Source organism: Apiospora phragmitis (genome assembly GCF_038363925.1).
Source record: "Apiospora phragmitis strain CBS 135458 chromosome Unknown utg000016l:1.0-887042.0:1.0-888152.0, whole genome shotgun sequence".
NCBI classification, from domain to species: Eukaryota; Fungi; Ascomycota; class Sordariomycetes; order Amphisphaeriales; family Apiosporaceae; genus Apiospora; species Apiospora phragmitis.
The window spans coordinates 834,291-851,359 of record NW_027117416.1 but is presented as its reverse complement, the minus strand read 5'-3'; the positions used below and the strand labels follow the sequence as shown (position 1 = coordinate 851,359).

Below are 17,069 nucleotides of genomic sequence, written 5' to 3'. Positions count from 1 at the left end.
CAAGAACTCCTCGCGAACATGTCCATCAAATTCAGCTGGTGCGGATAATCAAGAGAGCTGTAGTACTCCTGTGCCATTAGGTACAAATCGCTGAACTCCATAGCCGTGTCCTCGTGCTGTAGGTCTTCATCCTCAAACTGGCGTAATAGTGCTTCGAACTTTGTTAGGACGTCGAAGATGCCTTGTAAAAAGTCAACCACTATACACCCATGATCAGGCAAGTAACTCACTGTGGGATGACATTTCGGATGATTGCTTTCTAGGCTAATAGACCAGTTCCTTGACACTGCAGCGCAGTGGCGTTGTGAGGTGAAAAGCTGTTCGTGTTCAATTTATTGTGCCAGTGGATAAAATGATGAAAGAACGAAAGAAAAAAAGAATCAAGATTTGTCCAGGAAGAAATCACTGGCTTATATATTCTCGCGAATTTCTCGGAACCTCTGGGATTGGAGCTTGGCGTTATATACGAGCTTGCTTCTTCGTACTTGGCTTTGCTACAATGGGGCGTGGCATGATATCACTCGCTAGTTCACAGCCGCGCATTTATGAGAGTCAGAGCGAGACGAACCACTGTAGTATTAGATGTCTTCACCCGCGCCAAGGTTATGGTTTTACTAACGATGAGCCTTGTCTCGTAGAGTTATAGATCCGAGGTGTCACGGCGAATGCATTCGATACTGGAAGTAACAGACGAAACATGATGTGGCTCTTATTTAACACATCGAAGCCTTACGCGTAGTGTATTCTCGGAGTACGAAGGATGGCCCTGGTGCAGCGTGGGTATGTGTACCATGGTCATGGCGTAGCTTGCTGTGGCGTGTTGCGCTGCACCCGGAAGACATCATTGTTTCACGTAGGCCCTCCGGACTAGTATAAATCAGCTGACTCCGAAGCAGCTTTGGATGTTCTGCGTTGGGAGCTCCCTTCTTTCCATTGCCCTGCTAGGCCAACAACACTCAGACCCCCTGTGGGAAAGCCCGCATCGCCACGCTGATCAAGCCCTCTTCGAGCAACATGGAAAGCAACGAGCAGACTGTCATAACTGCGACCATTTTTTCGCTTTTCATCGCCGTGAGCTTATACAGGATCGTGTCGTTCATTATACTAGGACAGTATCCCACAGTCTTGCGGTCCCATGTTTTAGGACGCGGAAAGCTCTTGGTCGTAGTGATCATAGTCCAATGTGTCCTATCGATAGGTGTTTCGACAGTCTTTCTTGTCCTCTACATGATGTACAGAGGGCTCTGGGGGATCTATCTGCTGGTATTCATTGTTATCTGCACGATGTTACAAGAGGTAATACCAAGGCATGGGTACATGAGCAATGACTGACCACCGTCAGGTGCTATACGCAATCAAATATTCCGCTACGGGGATACCTGCCTTTTTCCCCAAGATTCTGCTGCCCTTGTTCTTGGCCGCTTCACTATGCCATATCGTAGGGGCCATCTTGGGCAGCTGGTATCCGCTCGAGGGCCGCGTGCTGTCGACTTCAGGGGCGCTCCTCTACCGATTCTGGTTGGTCCGGGAATGGGCTGGGATTCTTCGTGGCACTATTCAGGAACCAATCCGACAACCTATTATTTGGAATCTCCTTATCCGCGTGGCAGCGTTTGGAGTTTGTATACTGGGGTACCAGTCAAGTTCGAGATGGGCACAGCTCCACGTACTTTCTTCCAGCAATCCCCTTCACGAATCTACACACTGACCGATAAGATTCTCTCAGGCACGTACACCATCACTGAGATCCTTGCTTGCATGAGCCCGTTGGTGGGCAAACTAGTCCGTACGGGGACGCAAGAAGATCTTGAGTTCATAGAACTTCAGTGAAGGAGAGCCGCTCTTGGCGTTTGGACAACATCATGGCAGATTCAGGATTTATATGGCAGTAAAAAGTCAGGCATACATAATGGGAGACGTTTTTGGGTGAGAATAATCCGAACGAGGACAAGAATGTACACTAGGACTAATTCCAACTAATTCTTCCAAGGATAATTAATACTTGTACGAAAAAGGAAATTTTATCCAGTAACGCCCAGTTGTTCTTTCTGATAAATAGTGAATGAAGCTTGATATCGGAACTAGTAAAGAGCCACGAATATTCAGAGGCGAAGCTGATCGCGCTTCATCCTGTGTGCAGGACGGCGTGAACGGCTTCGCCTCTGTTGACTCATAAGGCCAGCCTCCGCGAGCATTTTACCCCCGAAGCCTTCAATGTCTGGACGGGCTCTTTACTTTGTCCCAGTAAAAAGCTGTGCACGCCTCAGATACCCAAAACGTGGCTCAACTCCATGCCATTGTAACCGCCAAGATAGATCAGCGGCGACCACACTCTCCAGTGAATAAGGCCAAGATGCGCCAGCCTGGCGGCTATGTCTTCTATTCCTCTTTTCTCGCGGGTTTCTTGGGTTGAGATACCTATTGCATTACTGGACATAGGATGAGCGCTTGGCCCTCCCCATCGTCCATGGTTACGGCGACCTACAGCTGCCGAGAAGAGACCGAGACTGCCAAGGGGTTTGAGCATCCCGACACGTTCTTGAAGCTCCGCGATGAGACGGATCCAGAAGTGCGATTCAACGTCTTGGAAGAGCTGCGAATTAGGCTGGTAGAGATGTTGGCCAAGCTCTTCCTCGACTTGACGAAGCGCCTCTGTAGGCGCATTCGTGGAGCGGAAGATCTCAACTGCGAAAGACTCCCTCATCAGCTTCCTTTCGCTAGCAGACCCGGCGCTAGCTGGGGCTGTCGGCAGCAGGTCTGTGAGGGCGTTGTAGAGGTTATAGTAGCTCCTTTCCGTGTCTTGCGCGTATAACTTATCTTGGCGTAACATATGGTTTGATGAGCGGCAAGGCGACCTTATCGTCTCGGGTGCCGCCACGGAGAGTGAACCCGATGAACTCGTAATGGAGGCGAAACCAGTAGCTTGCCCGTGGCTCCTAGCGTAGATGGAGCCAGGAGTGACTGGACTCGATGTGATTAGGGTTGGGGCAGGGACAGAGGTAGGGATGAGGGTACTTGCTCCTCTCGAACCTCGGTACATACTCTCGAGCTTGCTGGACAGGCGCATGCATATTTCCAGGTGGATGCCATTGAGTACGTCGCTGCGCAGCTTTGTTATTTGCTTCTCGTCAAAGGCGAACGTATTCGGGAGTTGCTGGGAGCTTGAAGGAAGGATCAACCTGGATAAAGCCTCGAAAAGCACTGCCATATCGCCGAAAGCAGACGCGGACCCGGGACAGAGGACAATATCCCTGGTAGCTGTGACGTACCATTGATTTGCTGGATGAGGGTCGAGCCTGCCGCTCTGGATCTTCTTATAGAAGAAACGCCTTTCGAAATTTACAGTGTCCTCGATTAGAGCGAATTTCCAACAGCGAATAGAATGATTTGCAAGGTCGAGCTTCATCCCTTCCAATAGGCTCAAGAGACTACGCAGTCCCTGAACCAAATCTCCCATGTCTTTCCTTCGGTTACCGTTTGCCAGCTTGTTGTACATTTCGTCCACCAACATATCCCTCCCAGGAGCACAGTAGGTTTTGAGCACGCTTGAAAGCCACGATGCTAGTTTCTCCAAGTCAACGGTCCCTTTGTAGAACTGCTGCATGATCAGATCCACATTGAACCCCTCATCAAGGTAGGCTCGATCCTGAGAGGGAACAAGAGTGGGGAGAATCTCCTTCACTTCCTTCAACAAGACTGGAAGACACCAGTCGCGGTCCATTCCGAGGCGTTGCTGGGATGATGCCGGAGCTGTAATGAACTCGTGCAATTGATCACCAAGATTGGCCCAGAATTCATCCGCCTTGGCCTGCTTCTTCCTGCCCTTCTCGCCATCCCAGTTCGGTCGGAATTGCAGGTCCCGGTCGAAATTGAGGTCATGGCGTAGTCTATGGTTGTTGGGGATCCTGTCAATGTCCAACTCGCTCAATTTGGCTTTCGTTACCGGGGGACTTGCATTGTGCGATCTGTACAAGTCTGTCAACGGGTTCCCTGAAGCCATTCCAGGGTGGTGGTTGTTTTGGCAAGACTGGCTCAGCTTCTTTGCTTCCAGGCACGATGGCTCTGCTCTCGGCTCTAGACCCCAGGTCTCACGTGTATCTAGACTAGATTCCGGGCGTTGTTGTGGTTTCTTTCCTCCCATCCTGTTACCAATAATTTGGTCCCTTGTTTTGCTAAGTTTTGCAGGGAACGGATAATCAACAGAATAAATAAAAATAGTTAACCAGCCTCAGGGTATAAAAGCGAAGTTTGCGGAAGAAGTGTTCTGAAAGTTGACCTAGGCAAATTTCGCAAGGAGAACAAGAAATCAAAGTTAGGCCAAAAAAGGACTAGAATAAAGCAAAGCCAGGTAGTCTCTCTACCAAGCGAAAGCGGCGTACATAAATTCCCCAAGCCCCCCAGCCCCTATTATTTGCCACCGTAGGGTATCTGGGCTGAGCAGGTGAGAAGCACCGGCTGCCATGTCAAAAAAGCCCTTACGATGCAGGAAGGTCTCAGGTAGGCCTCGACAGCTCAGGATTAACACCTGCGCGTAAGTTCTATATCTCGTCTATGCGAGCTATGTATAATAACACGATTGCATACCATGTCACTCCATAATGCTATAAAGATCTGATAATAAATATGAGCACAATGAACTTGGCATGCTGACAATTATTTAGAGGTACACTGTACTCTAAAAGCACCGGGCCTGTCGCCAACTTTACGAAGTGCTCGCTATAATAGCGTGGTCAGTCAGCATTAAAGCCTTAGCATCCATTTTGACTAACTCTAACTAACCTACAGAAGTAGATATTGGGGCGTACATAGTTGCTGAACAGCCGCTCAAAACAACGAAAGTTAGTGGCAGCAACAGTACAGGGGCGGATGGGGAGACTATACAGGCCCAGGGTCTTTAGAAAGTGGACTGGGAGACGCAAAACATACTTACGGCTTATCTGGTGCAACCCGTCGATTCTGGTATCGCAAGTACACCCAGAGGCAGACATGAAGAAAACGAAGCAGATCAACTACTTTTGCCGTTTGGTGGTTGACCTAGATCAGCAATTATTACTATACAATTTCTACCACCGACCCCCTCTTGAGTGTTTTTATCTGATGTGACAAGAAGCTCAAAGATCCACAAATAACGCACCACCAGCGCCTTTCCCTGTCTTCCATATATATACACAGCTCATAAAGGCTTGCTGCGGCATTCTTGATCAAAGTGCCTATAACGACAAACTCCTTGGCGCTGAGACTCTTTGTCGCCACTGATATATTGGACCATCTTGCTGAGATTCTTTGCCAGTCAACCAAGATTTGCCACAATTTGTCGTCGAATATGTAACTCACTGCAAGCACAAGGATGGGAAACGTATCAGCCATGGGGGTAGTAAAGATACTCGTGACAATCACCATGCATTTAGTTACACCTAGATTCTATATCGATTAGTGGACGCAGCAGTAGCGGCCAAGGATGCTTCGAAAATGATGCCAAACACACTGATCCTGGTCGTCGGCGAAGGGGTCATCAACCTTTTTAGCACATATTTGCTCTCGACTGTACTTCCTCCATGTCATCGAATGTCTGACTGGCTGGCTTTACTTGAGCGGTAGTGTAGTTGCTTTGTAATCTTTTGCCGTACCGCACTTTATTGAATGCTAGCTTGCTACTATTTACCTTATTTCATACTATATAGCATACAGCCTTCTAAAGTAGTTAATTTCTTAGATAACCCTTATACTAAATCGGACTATATTACTTCCTATTTGGAATCGTGTCCTTAATAAATGAAGATCCGGTCACGTCCTCCTCGTTGCCGATTATCTTGATCTCCGCGAGCGTCCTGGCTGTGAAGTTGCGTTGCCACTATATAATGAATAACACGTTATTGGTCTATTGATAGTTATTCAAGCTCCAATTAAGTCGGCCTTCTGATTATGCGACTTAAATTCTGGACGATTCTATCGGCGTATCGGGATACTATCTAACTGGACGCCACTACCGATGGTAGTGCTCAGCTGAGGTTTTCCGCTATGCCCTATCCTTAGGCATTTCCCTTTCCCCCTTTTCCTCTCCTCTTCTCCCTATTATATTTACCATTCCTTACATTATATCGAAGATCGCGACCGGAATCGTTCGTAATATCTCTTTAAGGAAGGCTTATAGGATCAAGCTACTTATCTCTTACCGCTATTACTATCTTGGAGTCTTTATCTTACTCCTTAATTTTGAAATAACGTCTGAGGTTATAGCCCAAGCCTTAATTAAGAAAGACCACACCTTATAACCTAAGCGCTCCAACTCTGGTATAAGCAGCGAGCGTTAGAAATAGTACGTGTCTATTCTATCTTATAGGCATCAACTAACTAAAAGCTAGCCACTACACCAATTGTTCCCAGAGTTAGGCGGGCCTAGTGAGGGGGCCGGAGTCGAGTAAGAAGGCTCCCATTGATTATTTAACGAATGTTAACTGATTTACCTAGCATCATCGCCGTCCACGGCCTCAATCCGCGAAGCAAGGACGACATCGACTATGCCTGGGATACATGGCGAACTCCCCCGGGACCCGAAGGCCGTCTATGGCTCCGTGACGACCTTCCGCAGTATGTGACCGACTCGCGTGTCTTCCTGTACGAATACAACGCGACGGCGGCCTATGGAAGAGACCGAGACACGTTCGTAGGAAAAGCGAATGAACTACTCGAAGCGATCCGGATCGAGAGGGATGAGGACGAATCGCGACCGATAGTATTCCTATCCCACAGCATGGGTGGCCTTTTGGTGAAGCAGGCGTTAATCAACGCACATAACAACCCGAAATATACACCTATTAAAGCTATGACCTCCGGACTAGTCTTCTTTGCGACGCCGTATTTAGGTGGAGACTGGAAACTTGTTAACCTGGGAAAGATAGCATCGAAGATTGCGACAACGACAGGATTCCAGAAGGGTGACGACGTGCTCGAGGTATTAAAGAGCGGCAGCATATTCTTGGACATTATGCAGGAGCATTGGCGCCATCAGCTACTCGAGTACGATATTGTGTCGTTCTGGGGCGGCCTAGACAACGTAAGCTAAGTTATCTCTAATGCAAGACAAGAGCTGGTTTACTAACCATTGCTGTATAAAGATTGTACCACGAGAAAGCGCACGGCTCGGAATGCCGGGCGACCGAAAGAACGTCGTCAAGCTAAACGCGGACCACGGAGGTATATGCAAGTTCGGACCTGGTCAGACGGATCAAGATAATCTAAAGCTTGTGCGGGCAAATGTCGGAGACGTGTACCGAAATGCGCTTAAGAAACGTGAGTTGCTTGCTCCGTCATTAAATGTTCAAGAGGAGAGTTCTATTACGGGCGATCTGCAAGAACGATTTGCTCGACTACAAAGAAACGAATCATAGAAGTCTATTTCTACCCTTGATTTTACCATACTTCAGTAGCTACTACAATATATCTCCGAATAGCCTAGTTAAGAGCAAGTCGTTAATATATATCTGGTAAAAAGGCAATACACGACGTCGTAAGAGCCAGACCGGGTCCGTCAATTCAGGTAGGTTACTGCTCTAATAGCCTATCAACCAGGTGGCGCTAACGCTAGGTCCAACACTGGACGGCCAGAAACCCCACCGAAGCCGACAGCCGTCATTCCTTTCAATCGCGACAGAGACTTCGTCCAACGGGAGACAATCCTCGACCAGGTCCACCACTTATGCAGCGAGCCGGCCTCGCGAACTGCACTAGTCGGCTTGGGCGGAGTCGGCAAGTCGCAGCTCGCTATCGAGTACGCCTACCGAGTCCGAGAACAATCGCCCGAGACGTGGGTTTTCTGGGTCCACGCCAGTAGCCCAGCTCGATACGAGCAGAGCTTCCGAGACATTGCCGACTATCTGGAACTACCCGAACGGAAGAATCCCCAAAGCAACATCTTCCAGCTGCTCTACAACTGGCTACGCGGCGAGAAGAGTGGGAAATGGGTTCTTATACTCGATAACGTTGATGCAGCCGGCTTTCTGCTCCACAACCCTGCCGAGCATGGCGGGCAACAGGATGGCTCAGACAGCCAGGGTCAGCCACTAGTGTCCTACCTTCCTAGATGCCAGCATGGATCCATCCTCATCACCACCCGAAGCAAGCATGCAGCGTTGTCACTGGCCGAGGAACATGACACCATTGCGGTCGATCCTATGCATCAGGCGGAAGCGATAGCCCTCGCACAGAAAAAGCTAGGAAAGACGGAGAAGCAGGAAGATATTGTGACGATTCAATCCCTCGTCAAGACGCTGGAATACATGCCGTTGGCAATTGTCCAAGCGACAGCCTATATTTCGCAGAGAGCTCCACGTTGTTCCGTGCAACAATATCTCGAGAAGCTTATACAGAGCGACCGAAAGAAAGCGAGTCTTCTCGATTACGAAGGCGGGCAATTACGGCGGGATGGAGAGGCCAAAAACTCAATTATCATCACATGGCAAATCTCCTTCGACCACATCCGTCATACCAGACCATCGGCAGCTGACCTGCTTTCGCTTATGAGTTTCTGCGACCGCCAAGGTATCCCTGAGAGTCTCCTGCGGACTTCAGGTAAGAAGGAAGGCGCTACTAGTAGACCAGATCAATACCGACGGAGTCCTGCTTTGGACGGTTCAGACAGCGGCCAAGAATCAAGCGATGAAGACGTCGAATCGGATTCTAGCATAGAGGATGAGTTCGAAACGGATCTCTCGAGTTTGCGCGATTACTCGTTTATCTCTGCAGTTGAGGACGGAAAGACGTTTGAGATGCACAGCTTGGTTCAGCTGGCTACGAAACGATGGCTTGAAGCCGAGGGACAGCAGGAAAAGTGGATATCTGAGTTTATCCGTCGTCTTGACGTCCAGCTCCCTACTGGAGCGTATGAGAACTGGGCAGCATGCCGGGCATTTCTTCCACACACGGTAGCGGCAGCAGCACAGCGGCCAAAAGATGAAGCGTCTTTAAAAGGACTGGCTTCGATCCTTTATAAAGCCGCATGGTATCTTTGGCTCATGGGGCGAGGGCATGAGGCGCAGAAGATGGCCGAGGATGCGAAGAAGCTCAGAATTAAGATATTTGGGCGGGCGCAAGAAGAAAGTCAGTACGCTATAGAGATGTTAGGCCTTGCATATAACCTACAGGGTCATTGGGAGGCAGCGGAGAAGCTGTTTGTGGAAGTGATGGAGACTCGCAAGCAGAAACTCGGGCCGGATCATCCTTCCACGCTGACCAGCATGGGCAACCTGGCGTCGACGTTTTGGAACCAAGGCCGATGGGAGGCAGCGGAGAAGCTGGACGTGGAAGTGATGGAGACTCGCAAGCAGAAACTCGGGCCGGATCATCCAGACACGCTAGCCAGCATGGGCAACCTGGCGTCGACGTACAGGAACCAAGGCCGATGGGAGGCAGCGGAGAAGCTGTTTGTGGAAGTGATGGAGACGAGCAAGCAGAAACTCGGGCCGGATCATCCAGACACGCTAGCCAGCATGAACAATCTTGCCTATACGTGGGAGGGTCAAGGCCGACTACCAGAAGCTCTTGGATTAATGCGGGAATGTGTACGGGTTGCGCGAACTGTCTTGGGCGCTCAACATCCTCATTATCTATCTTCGCTGGAAACATTGCGTGCTTGGGAGCTGAAGCATACCGGCGCCGGTGCCAGTTGAGTATGGAATAGTCAATCGCGTTGGGATTCTGTATCTTGGGATACCGATGGTGGTCGAGGCCCTAAAGAAAAATATAAGATCAAACGAATGAAAGATGCGATAATTTCGAGATGGGAACTCCCTTATATTATAATAATAGAAGATGAAATGTGCGCCGAAGATAGCGATGACCGAATTTGTGTCAAAAGATCTGCTTGTAGACGCTTATAGTATGTAACGATTGTAGTGCCAAGGAGAGCATGTATAACTGTCAGCAGCTTCTGGCTCTCTTATCGAGCAAAAAGTAATTCATGAGTTTTTTTTTGATCGAGTTATGAATGCATAAGGGAAGAGTAAGCGAAGCCAGAATTGGCTCGGTACTTGTGAGAATGGAGGAGTACATGCTGTCAGCAGCTACCCCTGTAGAGTGGGTCCAGAACGGAAACTGTTAAAGAGTAAAGAGAGGACGCTGGTTTCGCTAGCGACTGTAATCGATTTATGGATGCACAAGGAAAGAATAAGTAAAGCCAGAAATGGACTGGGTACTTGTGAGCATGGCGGGGTACATGGTGTCAGCAGCTACCCCTGTAAAGTGGGACCAAAACGATAACTATCAAAGAGTAAAAAGAGGACGCTGGTTTCGCTAGTGACTGTATAAGGGTCGGGAGCCGCCACGGGGAGTCTGCTCTTCCAGAACTGGCCTTCCCTTACAGTTTTGAAAACTTACCTGGCAAGATTTCCTTCCTGTTCGTCTACGCAAAGTCGAAGCGTAGTAAATACGAAGCATCGGTTTGAAGAGGTGCATGCCCCCCATACATCCTTACCATGGAGGGAGAATGTTACGAGTTTGACCCCAGCGGAGACGTTGTTCTCACCCTTCACAACCCGAATGCACCATTTGCGGTCTGGAATGAAGTTGAAGCCCAAAACACTTCTCACCCGTCGGCGGAAGTTACAGCCCAGAATATCACGGAATCAACCAAACCGAGGATGATCACTGGTGGCAGGGAACCAAAGATCAAGAAGAACAAACGGACGGAAGGTTAGATAGAACTTCTTAGGCAACGAATCAAGCATAAGCTAATATACCATCTAGGAACTAACATGCTTCCCGCGACTACAGCCGCTGAGCCCATGATGGAACCAACCCGAGCGCCGGAGACCGAACCTTTTGTAGAAGTACCCGCTGAATCTGGTCCTGAGATCGAATCCATTGCCGATATATCCACCCCGCCCGAATCCGCTGCCGAAGACACACCTACTGCTTCGGAACCAGCCAGCCTAGCCAGCATGCCATGCTCCACACCTCTGCCTCGGGCGGATCAACCGTGGAACCAAGCAGGCATACGCATGCGGCTCTCCTCTAGCCATTTGAGCTTGGCCTCTCCTATCTTCAAGAAGATGCTGCTGGGGTCGGGGCGAGAGAGTACCTGTGTGTCAGGCTCTGGCCACCTTATAGATGCAGAAGGTTGGGATGATGATGCATTACGCATCCTGATGCATATCATTCACGGTCGCACTCGAAGTGTTCCTAGATCTGTAGACCTGGAAACACTTGCTAAGATCGCCGTTCTGGTGGAGTACTACGAATGTCACGAAGTGGTGGAAATCGTGACATCGATGTGGATTGACCAACTCAAAGGGCGTCTGCCCCAGGAATACTGCAGAGACCTCGTTTTATGGTGTCTCATTTCGTGGGTATTTTCTCAAGCCGATCTGTTCCAGGCTGCAACCCAAATCGCTGTGAACAAGTGCCAAGGGCCGCTTCCGACGCTGGACCTCCCAATCCCAGAAATGCTTGTTGGTCAGTGCTTCACATGTGACGCTTGTCAAGAAGCTAACCTTATTTAGACGCCATCGATCGCAAAAGACGTACATCCATCGACCGAATCATCATCGATCTTCAAAACCTGCTATCAGACCTCCGTGAGGATCGAGAAGGATGCTCATTCGAATGTTCGTCAATATTACTCGGGGCACTTACGAAAGAGATGGGCCGAAAGCAACTCCTTGATGCCACACCGGGGTCGCCTCTTTTAGGTTTCTCTTTGGAGGCGACAGCAAAAGCCAAGCTTGACTTTCGGTCGCCTCGGTGGTCACCTATACCGCCGCATAGTGCTTTTGGAACGCCGTCGAAACATTCCTGCAACCTTCGTTCTCTTATTGTATGGAAAGTCGGCGTATCAGAGAGCCTGATAGACGGCATCACGTTGGATAGCTTCCCGGAGAAAAAGGCCATTCTACGTACGCCCATTCCTGGTTCTTTTACTTTCACGCCGACCGCAGGGCTTTCATAGCTTCTCATGTATTATGCGAGGCAGCAAATGGCTAACGATAGGCTGAAAGAGCAACTTTCCCTTCGGACGAGACCGGATAGTGCGGATGTTTCTGGAGAAGTGGACGAGATTCCCTCCACTACGGAGGCAGAGCAATATCTTGATATACAAGAAGCAGTTGAGGTGAATCGGTATCAGCACATCTGCGTGCAGTCGAAATTTCAAGATTGGTCACCCGAGGAACTACGATGGAATCATCAATTGGATAAATAGAACACCTACTAGCCTTCTGTATGGTTATTGAAACTAGATTGAATCTATGTTTGGATGGTTGCCCGTCAAAGTGTGGAATGCTTTGCCTGATGTCTTATCTTCGGAGCCAAACTTAGAGTAAGCACATTTTTTAGATCGTATAAGAATAGCGGTTACGGTGTGTGTTCGTCCTTCACACGAGTGGGCTGTTGATCCGAACCGTTCTCTGTTGAGCTACACGGGTTTCTCAACACGATTGATGCGATCCTGTAAATCACCTTTCCTTCGTACGGGCGAGGGCTGGCCGGTTTGCGACGAGTTGCTCGAGCCATGCGTGCCCCGCATGCGTTCCGGTCCTCCCTACTTCTCCACGAACGCGGACCTAGTAGCGCTACGCCAGGTTTCAGACCCCCGGGGAAATGATTGGCCTGCACCTAGAGGTGCGAAGTACCACGGGGACACAGTGAGTCGACGTAAAATGATGGGCCACCAGCAGATGCCAACCGTCCAAAAGTAGATCTCACACAACGCTGGGGTTCTTCCCCGGCCATGTCGTTGTGGATCGCATGAATGGCCTGGGTATTCATCCATTTGTACTGCCCATCATGTCGACGTACCGGGCCCAGGCCCATCCTAGACGCATCGTTCGCGCGTGCACTTCAGTGCTGGGCCTGTAGTACCATCCACGAGAACGCAAGTCGCGGCTCGTGGCCGCGTCGCTCGATAAATCCCGAACCGCATCCCGCCAACGTCGATACCGCATAGGCTCCGCCTGCTGCAACACAGAGGCCCGGCACGGCGCCTCGATACGAGCTACCGCATACGTTAACCAGTGTCCGCTTGGGCGGTATCTCCAACCATGGAAGGAAACCTTACTATGCTCATTCCGTAGCTACGGCCCGATAATTCACTGGCGTCTTGCTTCGGGGGCAGACGAAATGGTGGCGCGAGCACCAGGTATTTACAAAATGAGCTTGAACATAGACACGCAGTCTCGATGGGACGAGCTAATCAGTTTGGATATTGGCAGACTTCATTTTCGCGGCTGTTATTGCGCAGCTGTGCCTGGTTTCCTCCCACCACATTTGACGTCCTTATCTAAGGTTGGGCCATGGCTAAGATTGCGGGCAGCCACTTAACTAGGGTGGGTGTACCGAAAGGATGCGGTGTGATATCCTGACACAAGGCCATATTTGTTAATGTAGTCGTCCTGTCTTTGTCCTAGGTTGCGCGCCCTCCAAGCGCATGTTGCACTCCCCGTTCCGAATCAAGCAACAACTCATTACCGCGACGGGTCATCTCTTGACGAGGGGCTCTCGAACGGTGAGGAGTTGTTCGGGGAATTGTCGGCCTGAAGACGGGCGAAGCGTTTGTCTTTGCGCCAAGCGCAGCAGTGGGCATCGGCAGCAAAGGCAGCAAGGGTGAGCAAAGTTCGACACTGGATCGGGCGTGGCTCAAGGTGAGGATCAGGGCGAGGTTGTTGGAGGAAGGAGGAAAGAGCGTAGTGGCGAGATGACTGCATAGACTTTGCAGAATCTACTCCAAGATCAGCATGTCATTTATATCTTTGATAGCAGTGCCATGACCGCAAAAAGATGCGCTCGGTGTTTGGGACAAGCCAATACTCTCAAGATCAGCAGGCTACGGGATCACGCGCAACGTCAAGCAAGTACCCCGTTGTGACCGAGGCTGAGAAGACCCACGGCAGCGCTGCGCGGCTGTACGAAGCGCAGGGCCACCACTTCTTTACGTCGCAGCTTGTCGTGGGCGCGCGGGCGTACTCGCTGCATTCGATCCTGCATGACCGGGCGGACGCGGAAAGCGTGCAGATCCACGAGCACCTGCGGTTCGCTGTACGGTACTCTAGTTTTGTTGGCGCCGCTGTTCGCGAGCTTCATCAAGGTAGAGATTACAACGTAGGCTGAGCAATGCGAACGGACAGAAAGGGTAAACTGCATCTACTTCCGAACTCCAAAGTTTCGCGAATCGAAAGCCACAGTGGGTACTCCACAACGTTCCCATCGTATCAGTACATAGAGTACATACTGATTTACAAACTCAAAAGTTCATATTACTACAGTACCGTAAAACCAGACAGTATCATAGAGCTTGCCATCCGGAATAATATTATTAGCCTAGATAAGCGACAACTAATGCAGCTGGTAGCAGGCAGCTGGTGCCCGCAGGACTGTTGCGCTAGCGATGTGAGGCCTCATTGTGGGGTTGAAATGCAAATGCTAGCGCTCTGACCAACCTAGATCCCCCCCTTCTCCGTCACCTTCTTACATCTCTCATTTCCTTCGTCATTTCCTATCGCTTCTGCCAAACTATGTCTCGCGGACCAACCATCGCATGCTGCAGCCCATGCCAGAATTCTCCATATGCCGTTGTCCCCGAGGATTTTAATGGTCTCGCCTCTTGACGCGTTCTGGCAAATGTGTGCAGGTATGTGTTCAGGAAGTCAGCGTCTTTCTTCTGCTCTCTAACCTTCTAGAAGATTAAGCATTGATCATTCAACAGCCGGGCAAGCTATACTACGTTTCTAAACCCATACCTACGCGCCACAACGATCGCCATTAACAGCGTGGGCTTACCATCAATTCCCATAGTTATACTATCTCATACGCAATGCATGATCCGGAGGTTGTACGGCTCCAACGCGAGATCGAAAAGCTCACACGCGAGAAAGAGGCGGCAGAAGCACGAGAAAAACAACTCCTACGCGAAAACCAACCGACTACACTAGGTGAATACCTACGGGACTGCCACACACACCTTTACAAGAACTTCAGGCTTGCCGACAAGTCTATCTCTTCAACAGGGTTTACACGAGTCGATGGGAAGTTCTACCCAAAATGGCTTCGTCCATGGACCGAGTTTGCAGAATCACTACGCCAACAGCAATTCAACGTGATCATGGAGGCCTGTGAAGACGAGCGACTCTTCAACCAAGAGAGCACTACCCGAGACATAGGAAGGTCCATCTTCCATAGACTGGCGGGCAACGAAAGCGCCGTCACTCATTTCGAAAAAGTCGCAGTCGAAGATCCTACCTATGCCATCTTCCAACATCTGACTGGCCTATCGGCAGTACGTACGAGATACAAATTCAGCGACCTACGCTTCAGCGATAATAGCCGCGAAATCACACAAGCGAGTGGTGGGATTCCACTAGCGGAAGATGAGGGACCGAATAACGAAATGCCGGAGCGGCGGTCAAGGACCGGACCGAACAAGCGAGCGGCATCTGAGCAGAGAGTTAAGCCCCGACCAACAAACCCCGACGGAGCTGGGCTCCGAACACGACCTGGCGGAGATGAAAGTGTAGCTTTTGTCTACGACTACAAGGCAGCCCATAAAGTTTCAGTTGAGCATGTCAAGCTGGCCGTCGCCAAGGAAACATTGTTCATAGAAGTCGTCGAACAGATCAATAGCAACAAATCGAAGACGGGCACTGAGCTAGATCAATTCAGAGCCGAAGCACGGATTGCCATGGCGCTCACACAAGTCTTTGACTACATGGTCAACTACGGGGTCGCTTACGGCTATGTTGCAGCAGGCGAGTCCCTGCTACTGCTCCATATCGACCGAGCCGATCCTCAAACGCTCTTTTGCCATCCGTGTGTGCCGAATGAAGACGTAGGTGAAGTATCAGGCGAGGACTGGGCCGAGAGGATGATCTATACAGCAGTGGCCCAGCTGGCAAGCTTCTTCTTATTAAGTCTCCGATCTGATGCGCTTCAAGGAGCTTTGCTCGAAGCATCTCTAGAGAGCGCGGGCGCGACCTTGAAGAAGTGGGCAGAATCTTATGAAGATGTTGTGCATTTCTTCTCGGCAGAAGACACGGGATCGTCACTGGCGCCATCATCATCACCGATGCAAGGAGCAGATCAAGACTTTACATCCAAAGCCGTCCGAACCGGCCGGGACATTCCCTTGCGGTCCAAATCATCATGTGCGACCCCCACGTTGCCTCGCCGGGATAATGAGAGCGATGAAGAGGACGAGCCAGAAGGTGGCTTACCTCCATCATGGTCAAGGCCGATGGGCGATTGTGGCAATCGGAAGAGGGGTCTGTCGGATAGCAGCTCCGAAGTTGTCGAGACGCACAATTCAGCGCCTACAAGACAATACTGTTCGCAGGCGTGCCTGTTAGGCCTCAAGAGGGGCTGTGACCTCGACGACAGCTGCCCTAATGTGCTCTTACATCGTGATGCGGGCGGAGGCGGTAGGCGGCACCCTATTACTGCCGACCAGTTCACCCACCTAGTCGGTGAGAGGCTGCGCCAAAATCCGTACCAAGACTGCTCTGCGCTAGACGGATGGGGTAAAAGGGGAGCGATAGGCGTGTTGTTCAGACTGGAACTTACGCCATACGGCTACACATTTGTCGGCAAGGGGACACTATCAGATAATCTCGAGCATCTGCAGCACGAGTGTCGCGTTTACACGCGGTTGGATACGCTCCAGGGCTACGTGGTGCCTGTCCACCTGGGCCTGGTGCAGCTGGATAAGGGCTACGTTCTACCGGGCGGGAAGAGGGCGGTTCACATGATGCTTATGTCTTGGGGCGGCGAGAGAGCGGCGGACGCAGGCATACAGGCAGCGGACTTGAAGGCGCAGTGTCATCGCTCGTCGCGGGATGTCTGCGCTGTGGGTGTCGACCACAACGACGAGCGCGATGTTAACCTGCTTTGGAACGTCGAACGCCAACGTGTCATGCTTATTGATTTTGACCGCGCTGTCCTCCGGCCGGCCCCTAAACATTGGCAGCTTTTTACGGTATCCGGGACGAAGAGGAAACGTGTGGATGATAAGAGTCATCCTCTGAAGCGTCATCTACTGAGTCGCCTGCAGTCTGTATAACTAGTATCGAGGTAGAAGGACGTTTCAGGAA

The 17,069-nt window shown here is 50.5% G+C and overlaps 3 protein-coding genes across 3 annotated transcripts; all 3 read left to right on the top strand.

Moving 5' to 3' along the window:
- Nucleotides 1-10,469: 10,469 nt before the first annotated feature.
- PG994_015396 (uncharacterized protein) lies at nucleotides 10,470-11,887 on the top strand (the record flags this gene model as incomplete). The annotated part of the gene is made up of 3 exons (XM_066866803.1): nucleotides 10,470-10,686; nucleotides 10,741-11,448; nucleotides 11,496-11,887. Coding segments are annotated over 3 exons (1,317 nt in total), but the record flags the coding sequence as incomplete, so codon positions are not given.
- A 1,880-nt stretch (nucleotides 11,888-13,767) lies between these two features.
- Nucleotides 13,768-14,097, top strand: PG994_015395 (uncharacterized protein; the record flags this gene model as incomplete). Its single annotated transcript, XM_066866802.1, has 1 exon — nucleotides 13,768-14,097. The coding sequence occupies one exon, from the start codon at nucleotides 13,768-13,770 to the stop codon at nucleotides 14,095-14,097; it is 330 nt and encodes a 109-aa protein (XP_066707716.1).
- Nucleotides 14,098-14,800: 703 nt separating this feature from the next.
- Nucleotides 14,801-17,038, top strand: PG994_015394 (metalloprotease-like protein; the record flags this gene model as incomplete). The annotated part of the gene is made up of 1 exon (XM_066866801.1): nucleotides 14,801-17,038. The coding sequence occupies one exon, from the start codon at nucleotides 14,801-14,803 to the stop codon at nucleotides 17,036-17,038; it is 2,238 nt and encodes a 745-aa protein (XP_066707715.1).
- Nucleotides 17,039-17,069: the final 31 nt, after the last annotated feature.